The 24,638-nt window shown below is 52.8% G+C and overlaps 2 protein-coding genes across 16 annotated transcripts in view; one reads left to right on the top strand and one right to left on the bottom strand.

The window, feature by feature from the left end:
• Window positions 1–21,436, top strand: part of LOC117221446 (uncharacterized) — a 25,697-nt gene extending 4,261 nt beyond the window's left edge. For 2 of the 15 annotated variants that reach the window (XM_033472445.2, XM_033472440.2), the window contains exons 2-8: window positions 9,523–9,646; window positions 9,935–10,020; window positions 13,249–13,341; window positions 16,554–16,616; window positions 17,111–17,254; window positions 17,873–18,098; window positions 19,034–21,436. In XM_033472445.2, coding sequence (XP_033328336.2) covers window positions 9,523–9,646; window positions 9,935–10,020; window positions 13,249–13,341; window positions 16,554–16,616; window positions 17,111–17,254; window positions 17,873–18,098; window positions 19,034–19,167 — 870 coding nt within the window. In that variant the 3' untranslated portion in view covers window positions 19,168–21,436. The other 13 variants (XR_013033841.1, XM_076523619.1, XM_033472437.2 and 10 more) reach the window with 13 other exon arrangements.
• On the bottom strand, window positions 21,399–24,638 carry LOC117221442 (facilitated trehalose transporter Tret1). Its single transcript, XM_033472420.2, has 4 exons — window positions 24,325–24,638; window positions 23,206–23,471; window positions 22,373–22,797; window positions 21,399–22,204 (listed from the first exon to the last, which is right to left on the bottom strand). Exons 1-4 carry the CDS (start codon window positions 24,353–24,355, stop codon window positions 21,577–21,579), a joined length of 1,350 nt encoding a protein of 449 aa, XP_033328311.2. The 5' UTR covers window positions 24,356–24,638; the 3' UTR covers window positions 21,399–21,576.

Raw genomic sequence — 24,638 nt, 5'->3', positions numbered from 1 at the left:
ATTTTACACTATTTTACGGAATTACAGAAATTATATTTAAAATTTACTTAATTTGGTATCATTTCAGGATTAATGGGATTCATTGTAACATGGCAAACATAAAAATGGTTTTTCTTTACAAGTATTACAAAATGTTACAACACGCTTGGTCTTTCTCCTTGCCATCACTCTACCATCTTTTCTTACATTTTTGTCATAACACAATTTACAGTACTTTCGAACTTCAGAGACTTTTCCCGATTTTCTTTCGAGTTTGTGTTTTTTTCTAGATCTTCTTGCAATTCTGCTCGGTGGAATGTTTTCTTTGTCACAACTTGTAAGATGGACTGCTAATTGTTTCCGAAATTCGATAATGTTAATTTTTTTTCAAAGAAATCTTATCTGAGCGGGCCAAACGGTAAAGAAAACAAAACAGACTTGGCGCGTAACGTGTTGAACCAATACCTATAGGTATCACGATACAAACGTAAACTATCTTTTATTGCGATCGGAAACACCGGCCTTACAATACCAGCGCGTAAAAGCGGCGCGCGTGGCCTGAACGGGATTGCTTTAGAAAAACGCGTGGCGCTCAACGTGTTAAAATTGTCGTACTTCGAACCGTCCTGCTCGACTCGAAAGTGCACGAGTTTGTCAACGATCTTGGAGTATCTACCGTTTCCACTTCTATTTCCGCTTCCACCACCGCTTCCACTCTCGCTCCCATTCGCATTCGCGTTCCCATTCCCATTCCTACTCCTACTTTCGCTCCCACTTCGACTTTTACTTCCACTCCCGCATCCACTCCTACTCCCACTTTTATTCCCACTTCCACTCTTACCCGTACTGCCATTCCTATCGCCACTCCCACTCCCACTCGCGCGCCTTTCTTCGACCGACAAACTCCGCGATGCGAAGGGAACAAAATATTTGGACGGTGAAAAATTGTGCGGCGCAGCCGCGTCTCGCCCCGAACGCAGTTTGCTCGCAACGATCGGTAATCGAACAACGATAACACGGACGAGTACGAGTCGGTCGTTTGCCAATAGGGCGACACAGGGATGGCGCGGCGTTTCAAAATTTCTTATTTGTCGCTCGGCGGCGATCGAATATTTCTTCCATGGAAACAACGTTTGTTCGATGGTCGTTGCAACGACTGGGGCAAACGACCGTGGTATTCGTTTTACGATTCCGATACACCGCGATCGCTCCGCTTCGTTTTGGTTTTACAATGGGACGCGGATCTCGACGAATAGCGCGAAACGTTGCCGTATATTCGACTAAATCGGCCGAAACAGCGCGCTTCGTTCGATTCTAAGAAATACGCGTGGAACGTGTATTCGAATTAAATTAATTCAGGTTCAAAATTCGCGTTGCATCGGCCGCGTCGAAGCGAAATGAAAATTTCACGGCATTTCACCCTTCGTCGCGGTCGGTCGGATTCGACTCGACTCGCATGTATCGCGTCGATCGCGTAACGTAGCCGTACGCTCGATCGAGTCGAATCGTCGGAGTCTCTCGTTTTACAATTTCTCTATGAAATTTAGCGCAACGCTTTGTTCTTAGACTCCGGAGATCGCACGGAACAGCGAAGAAAATGTATCGACTTTTTTCACTTTCGACCTTTGACTTTTCAATTTTCGCTTCTCGCTTCTCGCTTCTCGCTTCTCGCGTTTCACGTTTCGAAAAGTATGCGAAATAACGCGGTGTACATACGTACGTATATTGCTAGGAACGAAGAGAACAGAGGCAAGCAAAATTCCCACCCCTGGGGAATCTTGTTTATTTCGTCGAGTTTTCTACGTACACCGGACGATATTTGTCCGCTTCGTTTTGCCAACTCGAAAACGCTGGACTTTCGTTTCTTCGTCTCTCGTCGTTGGTCGGTGTTTTTCGTCGATAACTCGTACGACCCAGGGAACCCCTCGTTTCCCGATTTCGAGAAACCTTTGGGTCGCCCTGCGTATCGACCGACGATGTCGCGCGTCGGAAATTTTCACCGGATAGAATCGGTAAAGGTAACGCTATCGTCGACGGTTTTGGACCAGAAACCGAGGCGCGTCGAGCGGTCCAACGGAACGGGGCCCTATCGCGAGAAGGCGCCTCTCCGCCTTTCCAAGCCCGTGACCGCCGACCATGGCCAGACGCCGCGTCGGAACTATTTTTCGGATAGTTTTCGGCGTGTCCGAGTCTAAATCGAGCGCGTTCGAGGTCGAGGTGCCGGTTATCGCGTCCGGACTTTGCCCGTTCGCGTTCGCGGCAACTACCGCACACGTATCTTCGGACTCTCGAGACTCGAGTCTACGCGAGAGCCTGCCGTAAATTAACCGAAAGCGGAGCAACGTCGGACCATCGATTTTCGATGTCCTATAAAAACAAGCTGTTGCCAACAGGTGCGACGCTACGAACCTCGTCCGTGGACATCGTTGAACGCGAAAGATACGTATCTCCGTGATCGCTCCAACGATCGACAGTCGGAGAGTAGTCGATAACGAGCGGTACAGCCTAAACGGGGCGGGAGCGTGCATCGAACCGTTCGAAGACCGAATATCGAAGGCAACCGGCAACCGTGCGACACTCGTTCGCGGAAGAAATCTACGAACGATTACGGCTACATATATGTTTCGAAGAGAAGGAAAGCGCTACGAATATACGCGTGGAGCAGCGAGTAGACGACCTACATATTCGGTTTCGACGTTCGTAGGAGGCGCGTAACCGTCGAACGATGCCCATGTACGAGGGACGTCCGCGTCCGAGTTAATGGGTTGTATCGCTACGGTGGGCTCGTAAAGAGGGCGATGAACATAAGCAGGCGCGTGTGCCCGTAACGAACCGCGTCGCGTGCTACGACGCTCTACTCGCGCAAGTGTCCCGAGAGATCGTAAATAATACCGGGAGCACGATCCGCGGTCGCGCGCGGCACTTGGAAAAAGAAAATTTGAAAAATGTATCGCCGAATCGCGGATATTTCTGCAAAAGACAAATTTTCTTCGGCGAATAGAAATTTCTCCCTCGTCTATACTCGACCGTCTTATCGTTGACGAACTCGAAACGATCGATATTACGATAGATATTACGAATGTTCGCTCGTTTTTTCCGTAGTCGATAACTCGCGTTCGGAAGTTCTAGAACTCTTTTAACAATTTGTGGTATAGCTTTAAACTTCGCTGCAAAATATAATTAAACTTGTAACAATTTGAAAGCGTCGAACCGTCGACCGGTGCATAGAATATATCGTACGATAGAATATGCGCGTAGATTCTCGTCGCGTCGCGTACCACGTACCATGGATAGATACGTAGGTAGCGCGATCGAATCCGTGCCAATACTTTTCACGAATCGCAAAGGTCTCGTGTTTCCGCGACGATGGTACGTATTCCTCCGGCGGGGAACGGTGCGGAACGCGTGTATCGGGAAATATCGAGGAAACGGGATATTCCGTCGAATCGACTCTGCGAGATCCCTGAGAGATCCGTGAGAAGATCTTTGAAACCGCGCGCGTCGAATTTCCCTAAATACAATAGTTTTCGTAGTTCGACTCGGTTCGGTCTCGCGATCGTTGGCAATAACCGCGTAACTCGATTCGATGGTTCGCGACCCACGGGAGATCGAACGGGCCGACGACGCGAGCCGTTCGATCGGACGAATTAATTACGAAATGAAAATGAAAACGAAGACGAAAATGAAAAAAACGATTAGTCGACGATCGACGACTGACTAGGTACGGGTACGCGTTTAAACGTCGTCGTCGAATACGAACGCGAGCAACGGCACGTTTAATATTACTCGTTGACGTTTCGGAAAGAGTGTCGATACGCGAGAAACGTTGTTGTCCCAGTTGTCTACGAAATGCGAATAAATTGTTCGAACGATTTGGACTTTGCGGTAGCAGACCGGACCGGATATTGCGAGAGCATTTGTTTCTATGTTCGATGCGTGGACGCGGACGCGGATACAACGATCGAACGGGTGGGACGGGACGCGGCGTCGAATGCGATTTAGACGAATAATGAGCGATCAGCGGCGGGCTACAAGGTTCGCGTAAACTCGTTTGCCGAGCTACGCGCGGCGGTATTCTACGCGCGTACAGCCGTTTTAGCCGTTTTAGCCATTTTAGCGCGAAACAGCCGGGCGCTTCCGGCGCGGCTCGGATAAACTCGCAACTTTGCGCGGAATGCGGTTTTCCTTCCTTAAAAAGCGTATCTCCCTGGTGCTTTCAAAGATTTTTCGAGATCGCTTCTCTTTCTCGCTTCTCTTTTCCGCGTCTCTTTGTACTCGACGTCGTATCGGTTAGGAGACTCGCGTCGTTGACGCGACTATAAAATACAGCGTAGCAACAGGGCGCGCGCGTTGGACAAACTCGCCTCTCCGACTCCGCGCGCGAGTGCTCGAACTCGGCGATAATTACGTCCGGTAGAACTTTTCTCGTTGCGCGCCACGCGCACCACCACCGTCTCGCGAGAGCTTTTATTTTTCTTTTACAGGATCGTCGGAGGTTTCTACGAAGCGTTTGCGCTCGAAGCGTGAATTTCGATGGACACGGTCGACGAGATTCGGTGCGGACCGTGGAACCGTGGAATCACGTATACGTACATACGTGTATGTACACACGTATAGGCATACGTATACGTAGACTCTAGACCGTATTGCACGGTAATGCGCTTTGCGAGCCCTCTCCGGAGAATGCGCCACGGTCGCTGCGAGGCACTGCTGTGTACCACGATGCATAATACGTATTCGGAAATATGTACCGCGATAAAATGTACCGCGGCAAAAGCGATCCAACCGGCCCACTCTGGGCGATCCGCGTCGAAGAATCAACTTCGATAGCAGCGATCGGACCAGCGCGTTCCAAAAGTATCCGTTGTACCTCTGAAAGAGGAAAACGCCAAAGAACGCGCGAGTATACCGGCGGAAAAGGAAATTCGTGCCGGATCTTCGACTCGATTCGTAACGCGAGCCGAAGCAAAAGATTTTCGGATTCGAAAACTCGCTCGGCCGTACGCGAATCGGACGATACGTTCTGTATCGTATCGCGCGATCGGATCGATGCTTTTCGGGCACGAACGCTTCTCGCGATCGAAATATCTGTTTCTACCGAACGTAAGTCGCGATCCGATGCCGCGTTCGTCTTCGTCGACTCCTCTCGCCGAATCAGCCCCAGCGTGGAAATGATCGCGGCGAGGCGAGGCGCGTTCGATCGAATCGCGTCGAGTGGCACCCGATAGAATTAGCTTCTCGAAACTAGACCCGCGGCACTTTCGAACCTATCGTTTCAGCGTCGTCCGCACAGGTTCGCGCCGATAGCCGCGCCGAATTACGATACGACGTTTCAAGAATACTCGACCGTGAAAACTTGCAAATTTTCAATCGTTTTCGGCGGCAAATATTCAAGTTCTCCTCGATTCTAGAGGATCGTTCGTTGGATCCTAATGTTATATTATTTATCGTACGCTCGCCGCGGCAATCGTAGCGACAGCTTTTCGAACGAAACGACCTTCGAAAGAATCGGTCGAAACGAATCGAATATTTTCGATCCGTGGATCCGATCGGTTTACCGGAATACGAGCGAACGGAACGACGCGTAATTCCACGGAGAATTAAAACGTGTAAATTACGAGAAGAAAAGACGCGTTTTCATCCGACGATAGACGACAGACGATAGAGACGATAAACTCGATCGGTCGAATTTCTTTTTCGGTCGATTTCAACGTCGACGCGCCAACCTTTATGGAATAGAATAGAAACCTGTCTAAAGAAAGTCGGATCCGATAACCGCGCGATGGTCGACGACTGCAATTTGTTGCGATCGAACGAAACTCGTCGAATTTTCCGAGTATCGAGTTTCGCGCGAGCCGACGATGACTAATTATAATGCGGGCGTCGTAAAAGTTGGCGAAACGTGGATATAAAGTGGAAAAATTTTTAATTGGCCAGAGTTCAAGACGCGTTATAAATCTCTCCGTCGCGGTACCCTTCGTTCTTTTCTCTCCTCTCTTCCCCTCGTCTCTTGCATGCTTCTACTCGCCCGGCGAAAATAAAGTTGGCTCGATCGAGAACCCGTTCGCGAAACTTCCTAATAGAATAATTAACTGCGGCAAGAAACTTTGTCGTTCGATAAAACATGCGCCGTCGGAAGCGTTCCGTGACCGGCGAGTTATTAAAAGTTGAACGGTCGAACGTCGCTTCGACGGTTTCCGAGCAGGTTTTTCCACCGCTTTTCCCACAAAGAAACTCGACAAGATTTTAAAGAAACGAACGCGGTGGAATTTGGCACGGCTTCCAGTTCGGTGGTAAAATATCGCGTCGATCGCGCCGATTCGTGCAAAAAATAAGCTTCGGTTTCCGTAATTAATAGACATTGTCCGAGAAGGGTCCAATTATATGGTTCGAACGTCCCGCGATCGCGCGTTTGTTCCAAGTACAAGGGTGCTCGGATAAAACGGGCAAAACGGAATTTCGTTGCTGGATAGCGAAAAGCTCGAGAACGAAGGGACAGAGGGACGAAGCAGCGCGCGACATACGATACGATACGGTCGAGAAGAGCGACGCGGCCGAAGGAGAGTGTCCGATTACGAATATACGGTCCGATCGGTTCGCCGCGTTGGCGCCTCCACGCTCTACGATCCACGTTCCAAACTCTAAATCCTACGGCGACGCGCGTACGTACGTACGTACGTAGGTACGTCGCTTCGTCTCGTCGAAGAGAAGTTTAAAGACGAAACCAAAGGAATCCTAAACGAGAAGCGAGAAACAACAAACTCGAGATCTTCGGAGGAATCGATAGCTCCGAAAGCTCGCGCAACCCCGCGGCGTCGGAAGCGGCCGAACGAGAAGATCGACCGAGCGTCGTTCTCTCGTATTTATCGGAGGAGAAGGTACCGCTTTCTCGTTGAATAGGAACGTTCCGCGATCGCGTTCACGGCGAGAATCGGACCAGCGCCGCGCGGCGGTTGGTCGAGACGTCGGAAGTACCGCGAGGTTATCGATTCTCGACAGAGATACCGTAACGTAATAATATCCGATTCTAATAGCGGCCGGCAATGCGAAAATTATAGCGCGCGACGGCGGACCCGCGTCTCGGCTCGTCTCTTCTGGTCTCGTCTCTATCCTTGATGAAAACGCGTGTTCCGCGGAGCTTACGTAAAGCTCCGCGCAGTTCGTGATACAAAGAGGCTTCCCGAGCTTTCGATGACACGGACAGGGGACTCGATTATTCCAGCGAGCTCGAAACTCGACGGACTCGATCCAACTAGAAGCGGATAATGGTATAAAATTGTAACTAAACATCGTGTCGATTGGTTGCAATATTCCATGGGGGCGTATCGCGTTAAACCGATGAAACCGATGAAACCGATGAAACCGATGGAACCGATTAAACCGATTAAACCGATTAAACGGGAATGAAATGATTTCGATGACCGAGCTCTGTCCGTTGCGTCGGAAATATCTTGACCGTTTGAAACTCGTGGGCGATCGGATCGCGTCCTTCGTCCTGTGACGCGAAAGAAAGCATTCGTTTTCCCACGAACGAAATACGCTGAATTTTTAATCGAACGCGTTGCTTCAACCGCGTTGTCCGCGTTTATTTTTGCCGGGAACTCGTCGATAAATTCTCCCGTAACATCGGCGGTTCTTCCTCGTTGTCGGCAACGCGAGATCCGATCGTTTCTTTCGGACACGCGTCGTTCGAGGATTTCGACGTTGGAAAAGCCAGCGACAGTTTCGGTGCCGTAGAGTCCTATCGGTGGATTTCTCTTGAAAAAATGCTTCGAGAACGGATAAACGCTGCTTCGAAATGTACTCTCGCGCGCGTTTTTCTTTCAAAAATTCTGCAAATTTCTCTCGCGTTCCGCAAGGAATGGGAACGCGATGAAATATCGTGCTCGCGAAAACGGTCGCGAGCGAGCGCGAAGCGACGAGATCGGTCCAAGGGCAGGATCCGACTACCGACGCGAGACGATAAGGGGGCGAGATGGAAGCGATTTCGATGATCTACGCGGTACGTTACGCGGGATCGATCGCGATCGACTGATCGGACAAGAACGGGTACGTCGCGATCCATCCTCTGGACTCACGATTCAAGACTCTAGGCCCTGGAGAATACGCGTCTCCTCGACGGCCTCGAAATGCCAGGGTGCGCGGCGGTGCAGAATCGTGCGCTCGTAATCGTCGGGTACCGGTATACGCGGCTCACGATGTTACGAATCATCCGTACAACGCGTCCCGTCGCCTGGGCCGACACGATTTTTCCTTTCTCCGCGATTCGATCCGTGCACGGTGCGCGAACGATGGATCGATTCGTCGTATTTCCGCTCGAAACGGTTCAAAGTTTTATGGGAAGTCTTTCGAGGCGATCGGTAAGATTCTTTAAACATCCGGTTTACAACGTTCGGATTCGTTCGAATTTTGACACGCTTCGTTCGGATCCGTAGACGCGTACGCGCATAGGAGTGAAGTAGCCAAACGCGGAAATCCGATGAAAATCGAATACATATTATGCGAAATGGTCGTTCGACTTGGTCGATCGAGCAGTTCGGCAGGGGTGGCGCGATCGAAGCTCCGGCCTCGAGAAGAGAGAGAAGGTGTAGGCGTAGGGTGTATCCGACGTTAATCAAAATCATGGAAAAATACAAGGACGACGCATCGACGCGGCGAGGCGACGCGAGGCGACGCGACGCGACGGTGCGGCAAGATTCTACGGTATTATTTGACGGCGAAACAGCCGGAACGGTTTCCGCGAGCGACGAAATTGTTTGAACACGGACCAGCCTGGTTTCGTGCGGGACGCGAGCCGATTCGGGAATCGGGAATCGGGGATCGGGGATCGGGGATCGGGAACCGTCAACCGGGATTCCTTCGGGACGGCTTGTTTTCCCGGTGGCAGAAGGCGGAAACGAATACAGATCGATCGTCGGAAAATCAATTGGGAGCCGGAGCCGTGACCCGAGCCCGTGGAATTTCGCCGGAGCGCCGACTGGAAGCAATAAAATGTGCAATCTTGGGGTAGCCGCCCCTCGAGCGTCGGCTGGAAATTTCATTTGAAATTTCTACGCGTTCACGGATTATGACATCGACCGGCTTGCGCGAGATTGAACGAACCTGATCGAGCTCCGCGGGCGAGCGCGACTCGTTTCGAGCCCTGTTTTTTCGAAATTTCACTTATAATCGACCGGTATTTCCTCTTTCTCTCTTTCTCTCTATCCGTAAAGCAGAATTCGTTTCGCCGGAGAAAACGTTGGCGTTCGTTAAAATTCTTGGAAATTTCCTGAATCGCGAGAGGAAGCGTTCGTTCGTTTCGTTCGTTCACCCTCCGACCGTGGGCAACGAGCGTTCTAAATACATATTTTGTAAAACTTGCCGGAAAAAAGAAATAAATGTAAAACATTTGAAACGTTTCGCGCGCGAATCGATATCGATGCGAACAAAATAAATCCACGTATTTGCCGTTGAAGTATTTTTGATTCCGAACGGCCTATTTCCACCGCGTATTCTTTCGACTAAAACCGCATCCCGTTCACGCGATACCGTATTTCCTTATAGATCTACTTCGCCGTGCTGGCGCTAACCACCGGCAACGTGCTCCAGGGGGAGAGCCAGTATCTGAGGGGAAATCGTTCGTTGCCGGAATCCGACAGCTTTCTAGAGTCGGACACCATGTCCCCTAGTGAGTACCCGTATCGTGACAACGGTAGCCGCATCGGACAACGAGGAACGAGGAACGAGGAACGAGGAACGAGGAACGTGAAACGAAAAAACGAGAAAACAAGAAAACGAGGCAACTCGCGCGTTCCCTACCCCGAAATCCAAAATCGAGCCCTTGACCGATAACGAATAAGTTCATGCATACGTACACACATACATACATACATACATACATACATACATGCGCATGTAGAACCGAGATCGCGATCCACGAATATGTTACCCGTATGACACGGTTATATTGATTCAGCAACCATGAGGATCAACGTGGCCCTGCTACTGTGCTCGTGTTGCGGCGTCGTTTGCAGCATCATGCTCCTCTACGGTCTCTTCAAGGTGAGTCGATCTTTTTCGCTCCGAAGAATCGTACGCGAAAGTTCTATCGATGCTCCATACGATATCGCGTATAGTTGCACGGTTACCGGTGTACGCTGTAATCGCGCAATCGTTCGGTCGTACGATCGTACGGTACGTTTCGTCGACCGAAACGCCAAGGAAACCCACGCGCGATCGCTCGTCCTTCGTTCGTTCGATGTACCATACTATGCTGTACGGAACATGTATGCGCGAGTACGTAGAGACACGTCGGTCGATTTCCACTCCAGGGTTCGTCGTTGCGGACTCGATCATCGGCGATAAGCGGAAATCGCGTGCGGTAGGACGCACGGGTTGGCGCGCGGTGTCCGGTCCGGAACGAAACGGCAAAAAATGTACGAGCCGGATAAACCGACCCCCACCCCTCGGTCGACATCCTCCGACCTCGGAATCTCCCCGGACAGTTTCCCCGGGGAGAGAGAGCTTCCTCGGAACAGAATAGAATCTTCGTTTCTGTCCGACGGGAACCGCGCGCAGTGGGCGGAGCACCCGCGGTTATTTATCGCGTTCGTTAAACTTCCGTTAGGAAGGGGCAGCGAGCGGATTCTTCGAGTCGCGTCCCGTTTCGACGAAACGTCGCGAAATTTGTCCGTGGTCGTTCGTTTCCTCGATCGAAACGTTCGCCGAAAAATGGTGTTCCTCCTCGTCGACGTTCGCGCGGGTTTGTAAATTTCACGCGACAGGAGCACGACCAGCGAGCGTTCTAAATTCAAACTTGTAGCTTCTAAATCGAATTTCTTCGAAATATTTCCAAAATATTTGCATCGAAACGCGAAACCGTTCGACCGATTCTCGCAACCGGACGTAAAATTGTCGGTAATACGACAAGTAATACGACAACGGTAAGTTGCGATGGCAGCTTAATCGGGGTTGAAAATCGTACATCCGCGCCTATGTAGTTTTTACGAGAACGTATTTACCCGGAGAACGTCGAGCGACCGAAAATTGTCGGACTACCGGTATACCTACATATTAAATACGGACGAATTCGCAAAGAGTTCGGTGTAGCAAATTTCTCTTTATTTGCTCGTGGCTGACGCGCACGGAACGACGCGACGCGATACGGCATGGCATCGTGGCACCAGCCACGAAGCAGAATCCATTAACGCACCCGAGACGATATCTCTCCTCTTTCTCTCTCTCTCTCTCTCTCCTCTCTCTCTCTCTCTCTCTCTCTCTCTCTCTCTCTCTCTCTGTTTGCACGAGCAAACGGGAAACTCGGTATTCGTATCGGATCCCCGATCCAGTTTGCCGATGCGAGTAACAGAGCAACGAAAGAACGGAGAAACCGAGAAAGAAAGAAAGGTCGGCGCTCGGTTTTAGTTTTCAGAGAAAACGCTGTCCACGCGGGACCAACGAATTCGGAGCCGATTCGAAAAGACCCGATATCGACGTGCGTGCATATATTTTCGGTTATTTAACTTTTGAATTTAACTTTATCGAATAAACGATTCTCATTTTATGGATATCGTATACGGGTTGTCGATAATGTTCGCGAAAATTCTGCTACACGTTTCTGACTCTAAATATAACGGCCGACGGGCCGACGGGCCGACGTTCCTCCTTCTCATCGATCTCTTCATCCGTTAATCGCTCGTTGCTCGGCGAAACTCGGCAGCCTAGTAGTCCGTGTCCGCGTCTACTTCGCGATCGTGGCCCACCGGGAATAACCATGGCAACGTTTCGCCACGATCTCCATATTCGGGCTTGCGAGAGGGAGAGAAAGCGGGAAAGCGAGAGCGAGGGGGAGCGCGCGCGCACGCACGCACACACACGCACACGTAGGGCGCGACGCTCGACGCATCCTCGTCCCGGGCATCGTAATTCTTTAACGAAGCATCGAATCGTCTTATCGAGGGCGAAAGGCGAGCGTTCGATTCGTTCGCAACGATCGTTTCATCGTCGACGAGTAGACGCGACGAGGCAGGGATTACGAAAGCTGGATCCGAGTTCGGCTGGAAGAATTCGAGGCACGGACCCGATTGGCTTACGCTCGCGCTCACGGACGAGGGAACTTGTTCGAGATTAAACGTGTTCCGGATTCGGGATTCGGGATTCGGGATTCGGGATTCGGGATTCGGGATTCGGGATTCGGGATTCGGGATTCGGAACCGATCGACCGCTCGCCAGTGGCCGGGTTGATTTTTGTCCGACGCTTCGATCTCCCGAGCTCCGTAACGCTAATTTCAGGTACGATAAAAGTTGCGGTCAAGTTCTGAACGGAACGACCTCGCGCGACGCGGAAGAGCGCGCCTTCCGCTTCGACGTCGCGAAGGGTTGCTCGAAATACGAGCTGCCGGCGCGGTTAGAGCCTGGGAGTTCGACGAAAGAACAAGGTCGTTCTCCTCTCTTTCCCTTCCCTCGTCTCTGCCGTTCGCGCAGCTCCGCGAAGAGAAGCGAGAGGATCCCGAGGGCCGCGAACGTTCCAGAAGGAATTCGTTCGAAGAACGCGAATTCGAAGTATTCGAAAAAAGTCGAAGATCTCGAAGAGTCCTCGGACGATCCCGCGGAAGATTCGAAAGGTCCCCCAAAATCGGATATTTTCTTTGGGAAACGAAAACACCGAAACACTCGGAAATATCGTCGAAGGAAACGAACGGAGCTCGGAAATTGCCAAGAGTCCGCGCATCGTTGCCGGGGGTTGACGCGGATAATTCGAAGGGCCGTCGTCCGGATGCCCGCGGGAGATCCGCGGTTTCTACCGAAGGAAAGACAGAGTCGAAATGGAAAACGCGCTATCCCGAGTTCGAGGGGTCCGCGCGCGGGTTCGTTCGACCGGTTCCTCCGTCGAAGACGGCCGGCTTAAAAAGTTTTCGGTCTCCGCGACGGTGGAGGTCGGTCGGTATTCGCGTTCGCATCGGAGCCACGATCGATCGCGGACAGTAGCAACGGATTGCATCTTTTTATTGCTCGATTCTCCTCGACGCGACGCGACGGGAGGGAATGAGAGCCACCCTTCCGCTCGCGAGACTTTCGATCCCCCGGTATTTGCCGCGAGCCGGGCTCGGATCGAGACCGCCAGTCCCGGCTCCTAAACTTTTCGAGCGAACTGTACGCGTGTCCGGAAGTGCTCCTCTCGAAATACGAAACCGACGGAAAGGATTAAAAAACCGGGATCCAAGCTCCGTTCCTCCCATCGCGGTTTCGTTTCCATGTCTCTCTGTATATTTACGATCGCCGATCTTTCAGGATCAACGCGGCTTTCTCATCCCGTGGATCGTGTCCGTGACCACGACATGCTTCGTCGACGTGGCCCACTGCCTCTACCTGTTCGTCGCTGCTGTAAGTACCGCCGTCTTCGAGAGAGAGAGAGAGAGAGAGAGAGAGAGAGAACTAAGCGTCGCACGCGCGCGTCACGCCGCGTCGGCATGAAAGATTGCAGCGGTCGAGGCCGTATACGCACGCGTTATCGGCGCATAAATAGAAGTAGAATTTTACATTTTCAGAAGTTTGTTCTTTTGTTCTTTTGTAAATAGAAAACGTCGCGCGTCTTTCGTCGGATCATATGGACAACGGAAACCGAATTAGAATTTAAGCTTATCGATCGTACGTACACCGTGCAACGTTTCGCGAACGCTTTTGGTTCGCGTATGCGCGAGCAATGCAGAAAACTTTGCATCGAATTATCGGATTCGCGAAATCGCGTAGAAATATCGTGAAACGCGTCGATCGGTGCGAAGCGGACCGATTTAACCGTTCGAACGCGACGTTTGCTCGTGCAGGAATTTATCGGCGAAACGTTAACGACGATCGAAAACGCGAAAATTTCGATGGGATTCGCGTTCGCAGTCGTTCGACGACGTCGCGGAAGAGCGATCGATCGTATCGGATCGGCGTCGGGTGTCGGTCCCGTCGAAACAACCGTCGACTCCGAGAACCGTCCGAAAGAAACGACGTTTCAATTTCCAGCGAACCCTGTCCGCCGCGACAAAACTTTCGACGGTTTCTTCGCAAGAGAGTTTCTTGCCGGCGCGTTGCCAGCGTTGACAGCGGTTTCCCGCGGAAAAGCATCGCCGGCCGCGTTTCCCCATTTTCCTCTCGCGAAAATGTTTTCGGGGGTCGGAAGCGATTCGACCCAGCAATCGTCGCGAAGATATCCCGTTGCCACGCGAGAGGAGCGTCGCGCGGTCGGTTCTCGCGGAACGCTTCGGGGAAAAACAGGAAATCCGCGGACACGAGTTCTCGAACCCGTGACGAAGACGAGTCGCGGCCTCGCGCTCGCGCGCGCGCGCCGTGGCGCGTTGCAAAAATAGAATTCGGCCGGGACTGCTCTCTTTGGGCCGTCGATCGATTTCTATCGGGTATACGCGCGACCGTTTTACCGCGAAACATTGACCGAACCTGCGCGAAAATAGCCTCTCGAGGTATCAAAGAAAATATCGAACGAGGTTGAGATCGCGCGAGAAAAGATGCCCGAACGTTCTCGTCGTCGCGTCGCGTTCGATTCTCGAGGATCGATTTCCGCGAACGGACTATCGGCTGTCGGCTGTCGGCTAACGTTTTACGACGGATATTTTGTCATTTTTGAAAATACGTTCGCGCCGACGATCGCCGGAAATCGCTCCGCCTCTTTTTTTCGAGTGCCAAAAACTGATAAAGGATATCCGGAAGGAGAGCAATTTTCCGATTTCCCGATCGTTCGATTTCCCGATTTTCTGGAAACAACGGAAATCTCTATCTTCGTCGAAGAACAAGTATCGAGTAAGCAGCGAATTCGCGTTGCAACGTATTTCTTCTTAAGCACCGATTTCCCGCTATCATCTTCGACGATTCAAAAAGAAGTCGCGAATAAATTTTCTACGGCGAGCGATCGACGAGAGAAAATGTAAAAGCATTCGACGCGAACGAACGAACGAACGAACGAACGATTCGGCGATCCTCGGTAGCGCGACTCCGACTCTCGACATTTGCTGTTTGCCGTAAATAATCCTCTCCGCGATGCAACGATCGCTTACAATTTCACCGGAATATCTTACTTTGTGAAAAATAATTGGGCCAAACAAAAAATCGGAATTCCTCGAGAAGAATCTCGTTCCTTGATTTTGCTGCGGGAGCATGCCTGGGGAGAGGTATTTTCTCTCGCGTTCTTCGTTTCGTTTAATTACGCGCGACAGCCTGCCGGGTCCTCGGGTTCTCCGATCCTCGAGTCCTCGTTTCCCGAGCGGAAGCGGGTCGTCTTTCGCGAGACACCGTGGCTCGGTCGCGGAAACCGTCTTGCGATCGATCCGCCAATTTTCTAGACAGACCCGACCCGACTCGACTCGACCCGATTCTACCCGATCCGTCCAATCCCGTGTTCAATCTCGTCCCGTCGGACGCGGGAACGTTCGACGGAAGTTGCATCGACGAGACTCGCCAGTGAACGGGACCGATCGCGCGTAATCGCGCTTCTCCGAACCGCGCGACGCTGCCGGAAGTTTCGCTCGACGCGACCGATTCCATAACCGTGTATAATTCGTTGTCGTCGTCGTCGTGGAAAAGTCGTCGGGAATCGATGCGTTCCGTCGTCGCGAATACCGAGCCGCGCGCGGACCGATATTCGTATCGGTTTCTTTCCTCGCGATTGGAAATTCGATCGATTCAACCTCGTAACGAAGCTTTCCTAGGAAATTGCAAATTTATGCGAAAACGTGAAACGACGGATCGCCGTACCTCGCGAAGATTCTCCCTCGCGAAGACGGGAGACGATGCGTCGCGACGCGTACGCGAATCTTGCGAATCCGCCGACGACAGCATCGACGAGAGACGAAGCATCGTAAGGAAGCTGCTCGCGGGCATCGCCGCGTCCGCGTTATGTTCGTTGTCGCGTACATCGTTCGATCGATCGATCCGGCGAACGCGTAATTCCGATTCGAGATCCTCGCAGCCGTCCCCTGTATATTCGCGAGAACGCGACTACGCGCGGCCATTCGCGATCTAGAAGCTACATCCACGGTTCCGGACAACGATGTTCCCGTCGATGAACGCGCGACCGAAGTCGGTCGAACATTTTTTTTTTTAACGAAATGCTCGCGCGTTTCGTTTTTAAACCGTCGCGACTTTAGCGAGATTCGACTTTGGATTGTCGACGCTGGAAGAGAGACGGCTGGATCTTCCAACGAGAAGAGCAGGTACATATTTCCTTCGTATCGTTCCACGAAGCTGGAACCGTTCGATCGTTCTCGCCTTTGGAAGGCTGCTCTCTCGACGCGTTGCGCCATTGGAAAATCAAAATGCTCGTTTGTCCGCGCGAATATCTTTGTTTCGCGGATAAACGTAAAAATTCTTATAAAAATTAGCCCGGTCGAAGCACGCGATTCGGCGCATCGAATTTTTCGTACGCGCGTTTTGCTGGCCGAGAACGATCGAGAGCGGATAGTTCGGAGAAAATCGAAAGCGACGTCGACGGAGAGAACGAAAGCTGTTCGCGAGGAGCGTCAATTTTTTCGAAAGCGTCGATCGCACCGTCGCGTTTTTCGATCGATCGATCTAATTTCGCCGACGTTCTGTTTCAGTCTACCTTCGACCCGGCGAAAGTGATGCTGTTCACGCTGAACTTCTTTCTTCTATGCCTGAACGTGAGTAAATTTTCACGAACGAAGGTTCCGACAACGGATCGCGTAACATTCTACCTCCGCGATGTTCGTCGCGATCTCTTTTAATCGCTGGAGTTCGTCGGATCGTAACCTTTTCTTCTTCTTCTTCTTCTTCTTCTTCTTCTTCGTTTCCACGCGAAATCGCGTCGTTTCCCCTTTCGACGCTGTAAATTCGCTAAATTCGCTAAATTCGCTAAATTCGCTAAATTCGCTAAATTCGCTAAATTCGGTTTCCAACGACGGGGATGTCTCTGCAATCGACCAACGATAAGAAACGTTGGACGGGAACAGCGGAGAACTGCGTTGGCCAAAATGAAATCCGATCGCGCGTTCGCGATCGCGATCAAGATTAAGCCCGAGCTCGCGATTTTTACTCGAGAATCAGCGAAAGGAGAATCAATGGTTTGCGCGCGATCGGATCGCGTACCGAGAACGACCGAGTCGCGGCTGTGCTTCATTGCTGTCCTTTACTTCAGATATATTCGCTGTTGTGCGTCGTCTCCCAGTATCAAGAATATATGGCCGGTCGAGGGACCGCCGCGCACGACTACGAATACCGGGTCAGTATTTTGAGAGTCTCTCGCGATCGGCCGAAACAGCAACGGGATAAAGGACGAAAAGTTAAGTGTACCAATTCTATTGTTCGACCGTTCCATTTTGTTCGCCTCGCGTGCGCGTACGCGAAAACCTATGATGTTTTCGACAAGGAAGAACGCGCGCGCGAGCTCCGTCGACCGCGACGTCGAACCTGCACGCCTTCGTACGCCGATGCACGGATATCGGGCACGCGCTGTCGGCTCTCCGTTCGAGTCGACGTCGCTGCGTCGTTCCTGTCCGAGGTCGGTGTCGGGAAACGACGACGGAGAACCGATTCGACGGGATTCGACGGGATTCGACGGGATTCGACGCGATTCGACGGAGCTCGAGAAATCGCTACCCCTACCGACCAAGAGATCCGCCCTGTCTCGTTGCAAGCTGCGAAGGAACGTTTTTTTTAAATGTGCGCGATTTGAATACGGATGGCATAAATATAGATTCCACGGTCGGAAGGAGGTCGCGATCGAACGTCGATCGTTTCGAGAAAATATCGCCGATCCGCCCTCGACGGGAGCGTCGACGCGTTTCTTCCGAGTATCGCGCGTAGACGCGAGGTTCGATCCATCCGAAACCGTGCCGAAAATAATCGGACGTTCTCGAGCGTCGATCGTCGAACGGGTCTTACGAAGCGTCGTTTGAAGGTTCCAGCGGTGAGGTACGCGACGCAGCCGACGACGACCACCGCCACGTCTTGCTTGAGCTCCCGACGAACGCCGACCAACAACGAGACCAAAACGACGGCGACACCGACGCAGAGTCCTACGGCGGGTCGGAACGCTTCGGAGAAAAGTCCGGTGACGGGGAGACCGGCTAGGAAGCACGTCCAATTTCCGGACACGGCCTTCGAGGAACAGAAAGTGAAATCCGGTGAGAATCGATTCGCTGCTCCGGTATCGGCGAGCATCGATGCCATATTTTATGCCGTACCCTCCGATCTCGCGATTTACGCGCGAGCATAATATTAATTTTCTTTTCAATTCAATTCATAAGTAATTTATGCAAGATAAAAATATTCGCGTGGTCGATGCGAATCTCGCAACAACGAGTCGGGATTCGGCCGACTCCGTGGACAGGGCGTCGCTCGTAATTTGGTATCGACGGAGCGGATAAGTTTTCACCGGCTCGATAACGCGACGTTAACCAACTACGTCGAGAAATTTCCAGTAAACTGCATCGTGGGAAACCGATCCGGTAATTGCATTGGCAAAGGAGAGTAAACTGTAACGCCGGACGGAACAGTTGGGCTTCGCGGCGCGGATTCGATTCGATTCGATTATCGTTCGCCGGCGCGGGCCACCGGTCTCCCAGCGGAGACGGTGTTCTCAAGGAGCACGCCCGTTTCTCGAAATTTGTCTCGGCTCGCGCGCGACTGGAATCGCGACGCGGTCGTTTTATCTCGACGTTGTGCTCGAGAATCCTGCGTCTCGTTCCCACGCTCGTCGCCGCAACGCATGGCGATTCGAATCGGAAGCGACGATCGCATCGATCGAGGCTTTCCCTGGAAAGCTTTTCCCGAAACGCCCTTGCGCGCCCGTTTATAAACGGAAGCTGCGAGAAGATCGTCGTTATTATTACCACGCGTTGTACGATCGATCGCGCGTACAAAATTTAGGAACGCGTTCAAAATATTATACGACGGATCGGACCGACGCGAACGGTCGCGTGAAATCGAATCGATCGATTTCGAGTTTACTCTCGAAAGTCTCTCGAGATACCATCTCGAGATCTGCTCGAAAATACTGTCGCGCGCCAGAGCCTGGGGTAATTGAAGCGAAGCTTCGCCTTTTCTACCCGTGTTTCAGAGAGCTCGACCACGATCTTGATATCGAAGAAGGACTCGGAGGCCGTCGATCCGACGCCGTCGTCCCCGATGCGGCTCGAGGACCAACCGACGATCGACCAGTCCCAGAGAAACAGTCTGATCCGTCACACCTGAATCCGACTCCGGCATCGACGACGGAGTCGTCCCGTAACCTCGTCGACGATCTCGTTTCGCCGAGGCGCGAAGGCTCCGTCCGGTCGATCGCGTCGCCGATGGATCGTCGATTCTCGCAGGTCGTAAGGCTGTTGCACCTGCGCGTGCGCGTGCACGAGCGTTCGGAACTGGCCGTCGAACGGATCATCGACCCTTTCGAATCGACCGAGCGCGTCGAGTTGTCGAAGAAGAGAGAGAGAGAGAGAGAGAGAGAGAGAGAGAGTGAGAGAGAGAGAGAGAGAGACGATCGATCCGGATCGAGATTCTACCCTCGGGCCAGCGTCTTCCACAATCTCCGAAAGGTTTTCCCAAGTCGGCGATGGAAACGTCGAATACATCCGACACGGTTGATCGACGGTACGAACATCGTGGCACCCACCTTCCTTTGTCGTTGCATCCTTTGTCTCTGTAGAAACGAACGCTGATCCCAATGCGACGCTTCCCTTTCCGCATCATATTTTTTGCATAGGAAGGTAATTCGATGTATGTAAAATAGATGGGAAATACTAAAATAGCGGCGCGAATCGCGTGCTTTTCGGTAAAGCGTAATATTTTCTGCTCCGCTTCGCTTCGCTTTGTCACGGTTCTGGAGGATAAGCAACGCTCGATCGATTCGGTTTTGCTACCAGATTCCAGATAATCGCTAACGGTTTTCGAAGATCGCCGCGATCGCTGCCTTTGCCGTCGATCGCTAGACTTTTGTTGCCGCGCATCGCGCTCGCCTACCGAATACGTAGCAACCGCCGAACAAATCGATACCACGAAACGTTCCATCGACGGAAAATCGGCGGGAAACGCGACGCGGCGTCGCGCAAAATAGTCCCGTCCGAAAAATAGTCGGAAGAAGCGTCCGAAGACGAGCGAAGGTAGGTGGACGTCGAAGCGACGGGAGAAGACGTCCGCGCGAAGAAGAATTCGTGGACGGCATGGGGACCGTCGTTCGACGGCGCGTCCGTGTCGCGTTCGAAAGGACAGCCGGAAACGTTGAGACGGATCGATGCGCCGATCGAACGAAGACGTTTTCGTTTGCTCGCCGCTCGATCCGATATCGACGGATCGGTGACGCGCGCGACGCGACGCTTTCGCATTTCGCATTTCGTGGTATCGAAAACCGATGTCTCCGTTCTCCGTTCTCCGTTCTCCGTTCTTCGTTATTTGGACCAAGCTAAGCGCCGATCGAAGGACCACTTACCGTTAAAAGTAATTCTATTCGTTTCTACTCGAAACCGGCTCGGCTCGGTTCCCCGAGCGACGCGAACGCCTCGTCCCGTTGGTTTTGGGACCCTGTACAGTTTCTTCGCGAGCTCGCTTCCGTTGGAAATTCCGAACCGATCGAATTCGTTTCGACGAAACGCGTTCGCACCGAAATGGCATCGCCGAAAACGAAGATTTTAACGAGATATCCGTTAGGTTTCAACGGTGATTCGTTCCGTCCTTCTACCTTGAAAAACGCGCGGCAAGTCGGGGGCCCGCGTTTTCGTATTTATTCGCGTCGCTCGGGAACGAGACGAAGCGACGCGATCGTTGCCCGTCGTTGCCGGATAGGAGGAACTCGTCGTTGGGAGGTCGAGTGATCCGACGCGGAAGCGATCCGTCTACCGTCTACCGAGACTTCGAGGCGAGCGGCTCGTTTCCGCGAACCACGCGAACGAGCGGCCACGACACGGCCCCGAAATCGTGTTTTCGCGCGTGCCCCTACGATCCTAGGAATAACCTCGCACCACCGCTCTTCCGTGGAAATACTTGCGCGAAAGTACTAGTTTCCGTTTCCGTTTCCGTTTTCGTTCCCGTCGACGACGAGCCGCCGTTGCGCGCAGTCAGAGAATTTTTCCGACAGCGAGCAACCGGTCGAGCGCGAGTCGAGCAACGAAAGTCGTCGCCGTTCGTTCTTTTACCGGGTGGATAGCTCCGGATTCCGAAGCTAATCCCGACGGAGCGAACCTACATCCGTGGCCGACGACCGAGATCTCGCCGACCGACGCGACGGGTGCGATCGTCGATCGCGATTGCGGCTGCGATTTTCGCATCGAACGCGAACCGAGCAAACGCGCGTTTCTCAACTTTGGCGAACGCCGATTCGTTTTTTCTTTTTTCGTATTCTCGTCCGACGATAGCGTGCGCGTTATCGTAAATTCGAACGTGTTACCGATACCTGTTTGTATAGGATCCCGAAGAGAAGTTTTAAAAGGCTGTTTAAAAGTTTTCAATAAATAATTTATGTGGTTTTCTAGCCGAGCCGAATCCGATCGTCTCCCGCCTGCTCCAGACGCGCGTGTCCCTCTCCGGTCTCCGGCCGATCGACGTCCCCCGATCCCGTTCCTTCTCGATTCGTTGAGAACGCGTCGATGATTGAAAGCTAAAGGCTAAAGGCTAAAAGATTTTCCGTCCGTGCAACTGATCCTGCACCTCTTGCAGCGTTTTCTTGCGGGTTTCGGGCACGTAGCAGTAGACGAAAACCGAGCCGACGAAACTGACGGCCGCGTAGATCCAGAAGGCGGTGTGCTTGCCCCAGGCCTCGTCTATGCTCGAATAGAGCGACGTGACCGAGAACGCGAACGCGTTCAGGCACATCATCGCGATCGTGCTGCCGAGCGCCTTCACGTTCGTCGGGAACACTTCGCTGATCATGGTGAATGGTAGCCCCGCCAGCCCCACGGCGTACGCGACTATGTAAAGGATCACGCCGATCGCTGGCAACCAGACCAGGTCGGTCACGTCCGCTCCCGTCCGCTGGAGAAAGAAGAACGCGCCGACGAGGGCGGTCGACGCGCCGGTGCCGAGGGCGGAGGCCATCAGAAGAGCGCGTCTGCCGAAACTGTCGACGATCGCGGTGCTGAGACCGGCGCAGACCGTCTGCACCGCGCCCACTATCATCGTCACGTATTTGCCCTCGAAGCTGTTACCGGTCGCGTTGAAGATCAACTGAGCGTAGGACAGGACCGCCATGCTGCCGCTCCACTGCTGGATCAGCAACAGGAACACCACCACCGTCAGGGCTCTGCGAAACGTCGGTAGAAATTCGTGAAGCCGGAGAATCCGTCGTGGGAGACGAGACGAGACGAGACGAGACGAGACGAGACAGCGAGCGCGCCCTACCGGACTCGCTCTCTGTCCGATGGCGATCGAACGCAAAGTCGGAAAATAGGAAACGGTCGTTTTCACTCACTTGCGATTCCCGGGCACCGCGACCAACTCCCTCGGCCCGGTGTCGTTCGCCAGGTCCATTTTTACGGACTTCTCCATGCGTTCGACCTCCTCGGCGACGTCGGCGGTCCCTCTCAATCGCGCCAGGGTTCGGATAGCTCGTTCGCGCTTTCCCCGGCGCATCGAATGGTAGGGCGACTCCGGCAACCGGATTGCGGCCAACGCGAACAGAATCGGCAAGGACGCGGACGCGAGGGCGAGATCCCTCACCGACAGAAACGAGCCTATCGTCCATTCGAGGAACAAGCCGAACTTGGCCGCCACCGTCAACGCCGACGTTAAAATGCCCCTGATGCGAGCAGGCGAGATCTCGCCGGTGTACATTATGCAGGACACGTAGCCGGAACCGGTGCTCAATCCGGCGACGATTCTTGCGACGTACAGTTCCTGCGCGTGGACCGAGAGAAAGACAGAGAGAGAGAGAGAGAGAGTGGAGGGATCCCGGTTCAGATTTCTTTTCGCGAGACATTCGTTCGGAGAACGAGCGGGCGCGCCTTGTAACGTACGCTCGCGGAGGACGCGTTCTTACGGTTCGCGCGCCCGTGCGCGCGTACGCGCGCGATCGACGGATTAAAATTCTCGATGGGAAAGCTACTCGAAACGGCGGATCCATCGCGAAGCAAAGCTTAAATTGTCACCGTTATCGCGAAGAATCGCGAAGAGCGAACGACGATATCGGATCTAATCGAGTAATTTCATTCTTCTTATCGATAAGTATCGCTGATTCTGCTCGAAGTACGCCGCGTGTAGATACGGACGCGGAAGACGGGGCAGAAAAATGAAAAGAGTTGTTACCCAGGCGGAAGTGGCGAAAGCGATCATCAGCCAGGACACGATGGCCGGCACCGCCGAAAGAAGCATGGTCCATTTTCTGCCGATCGCGGTATTGACGAGACAAGGGCACAGCAACGAGCCCCCGATCGCACCCAACATTTGACAGGACGTGACCCATGTGGCCTGTTGCTGCGTCAGCGGCACGGGACTGTCGGGCGCCAGCAGACGGGGCAGAGACGGCGACGCCCATCCGAGAATTTGGCCGTAGGACATCATGCCCAAACAACCTGACGATTCGATTTTACAGAATTTTATCGAAACTCGCCGATTGAAAAACGAATGTTTCGTTTCGAAATCGAAACACGTTCCAACGTACGTTTTCCCCGGAGAACCGGAGGAGAAATTACGTCGAAACGGTCTTACGCGGAAACGGCGTTATTTATTCGCGGCGTCGGGAAGTTCGAGGAAAGTAAAACGGAAAGGGACGAAACGCGATTCTCTTCGCGTTCGAAACATCGAGCGACGTTGAATGCGGTTGCATCGCGCGACAGCTGTTCGCTGTCTTGGGAACGGTGTGTTCGCGGATTTTTCTTCAAATCGTTTTACGTATTCGAGAATCTCGAACGATGGTAGCAACGGCGATGGCAGAGTCCAGAGACTGGTCCAGGCGATGGTCGCGCGAGACCGATCCGACGATACGCGTATAGCCGACGATGCCATCGAACGGGTAGGGAAACGGCGTCGCGGCGACACGGGGTACCGGTGTAACGCTCGTTTAAATATCGTCGGATCGGACGACGGTGTATCTCGCGCCGACGGATCCGAACCACGTTCCCGTTTAATCGTTGGCAAAAAGAAAAAGCGAGAAATACGATCCGCGAGTGGAATTCCCCGTTGCGACGCAACAAAATCCAACGTCCGGAAACGCGCGACCGCGGGTTGCGCGAGTTATACGGGGGTAGAGCGGAAAAATGAAACGAAGCTTCGCGAAGAGAACGGACGATACGGAAGAAGGGGGCTAGCTTTCCGTTTCGGTCTTTCAAAGTTTTCCAAAATCTCGTTGCTCGTCCGCCCTCGACGATATACGCGCGCACGTACGCGTGCACGCGCTACGACGGCGACGTGTTCGAATCGACTTACTGGTAACGGCGGCCAAGTAAACCTTCTTCATCGCTGCGAGCTGCGTCGGATCGATCGCACGACGTAATGAAGAAGTCCGTCGATCCGCTCGGGTGCCGTCGAGATTGGATATCACGGCAGTCCTACGAAAGGTAATCAATCTTGATCCCGAAACGGATTAGTCGTTATCGAACGGGGCATATTTGATTGCAACGCGCAAAGTCAAAACAAATATGTACGCGAATTAGACGCGTCGATCTCGCGGACGATTCGAAGCCGATACGCGTTTCCGACGACGAAACGTAGGAAACGCATAAATTACCGACTCGACGAAT

The sequence above is a fragment of the Megalopta genalis genome, chromosome 1, assembly GCF_051020955.1.
Source record: "Megalopta genalis isolate 19385.01 chromosome 1, iyMegGena1_principal, whole genome shotgun sequence".
In the NCBI taxonomy this organism is placed as follows: Eukaryota; Metazoa; Arthropoda; class Insecta; order Hymenoptera; family Halictidae; genus Megalopta; species Megalopta genalis.
Note: the sequence above shows the minus strand (reverse complement) of the source record. Positions and strands in the feature narration are given on the sequence as shown.

Coding starts and splice junctions, on each gene's coding strand:
- LOC117221442 (XM_033472420.2), bottom strand. CDS start 24,355: ATGAAGAAGGTTTACTTGGCCGCCGTTACCA. Junction 23,472..24,324: donor TTACTTGGCCGCCGTTACCA/GTAAGTCGATTC, acceptor TCGAATCGTCAG/GTTGTTTGGGCATGATGTCC. Junction 22,798..23,205: donor CTTTCGCCACTTCCGCCTGG/GTAACAACTCTT, acceptor GTCCACGCGCAG/GAACTGTACGTCGCAAGAAT.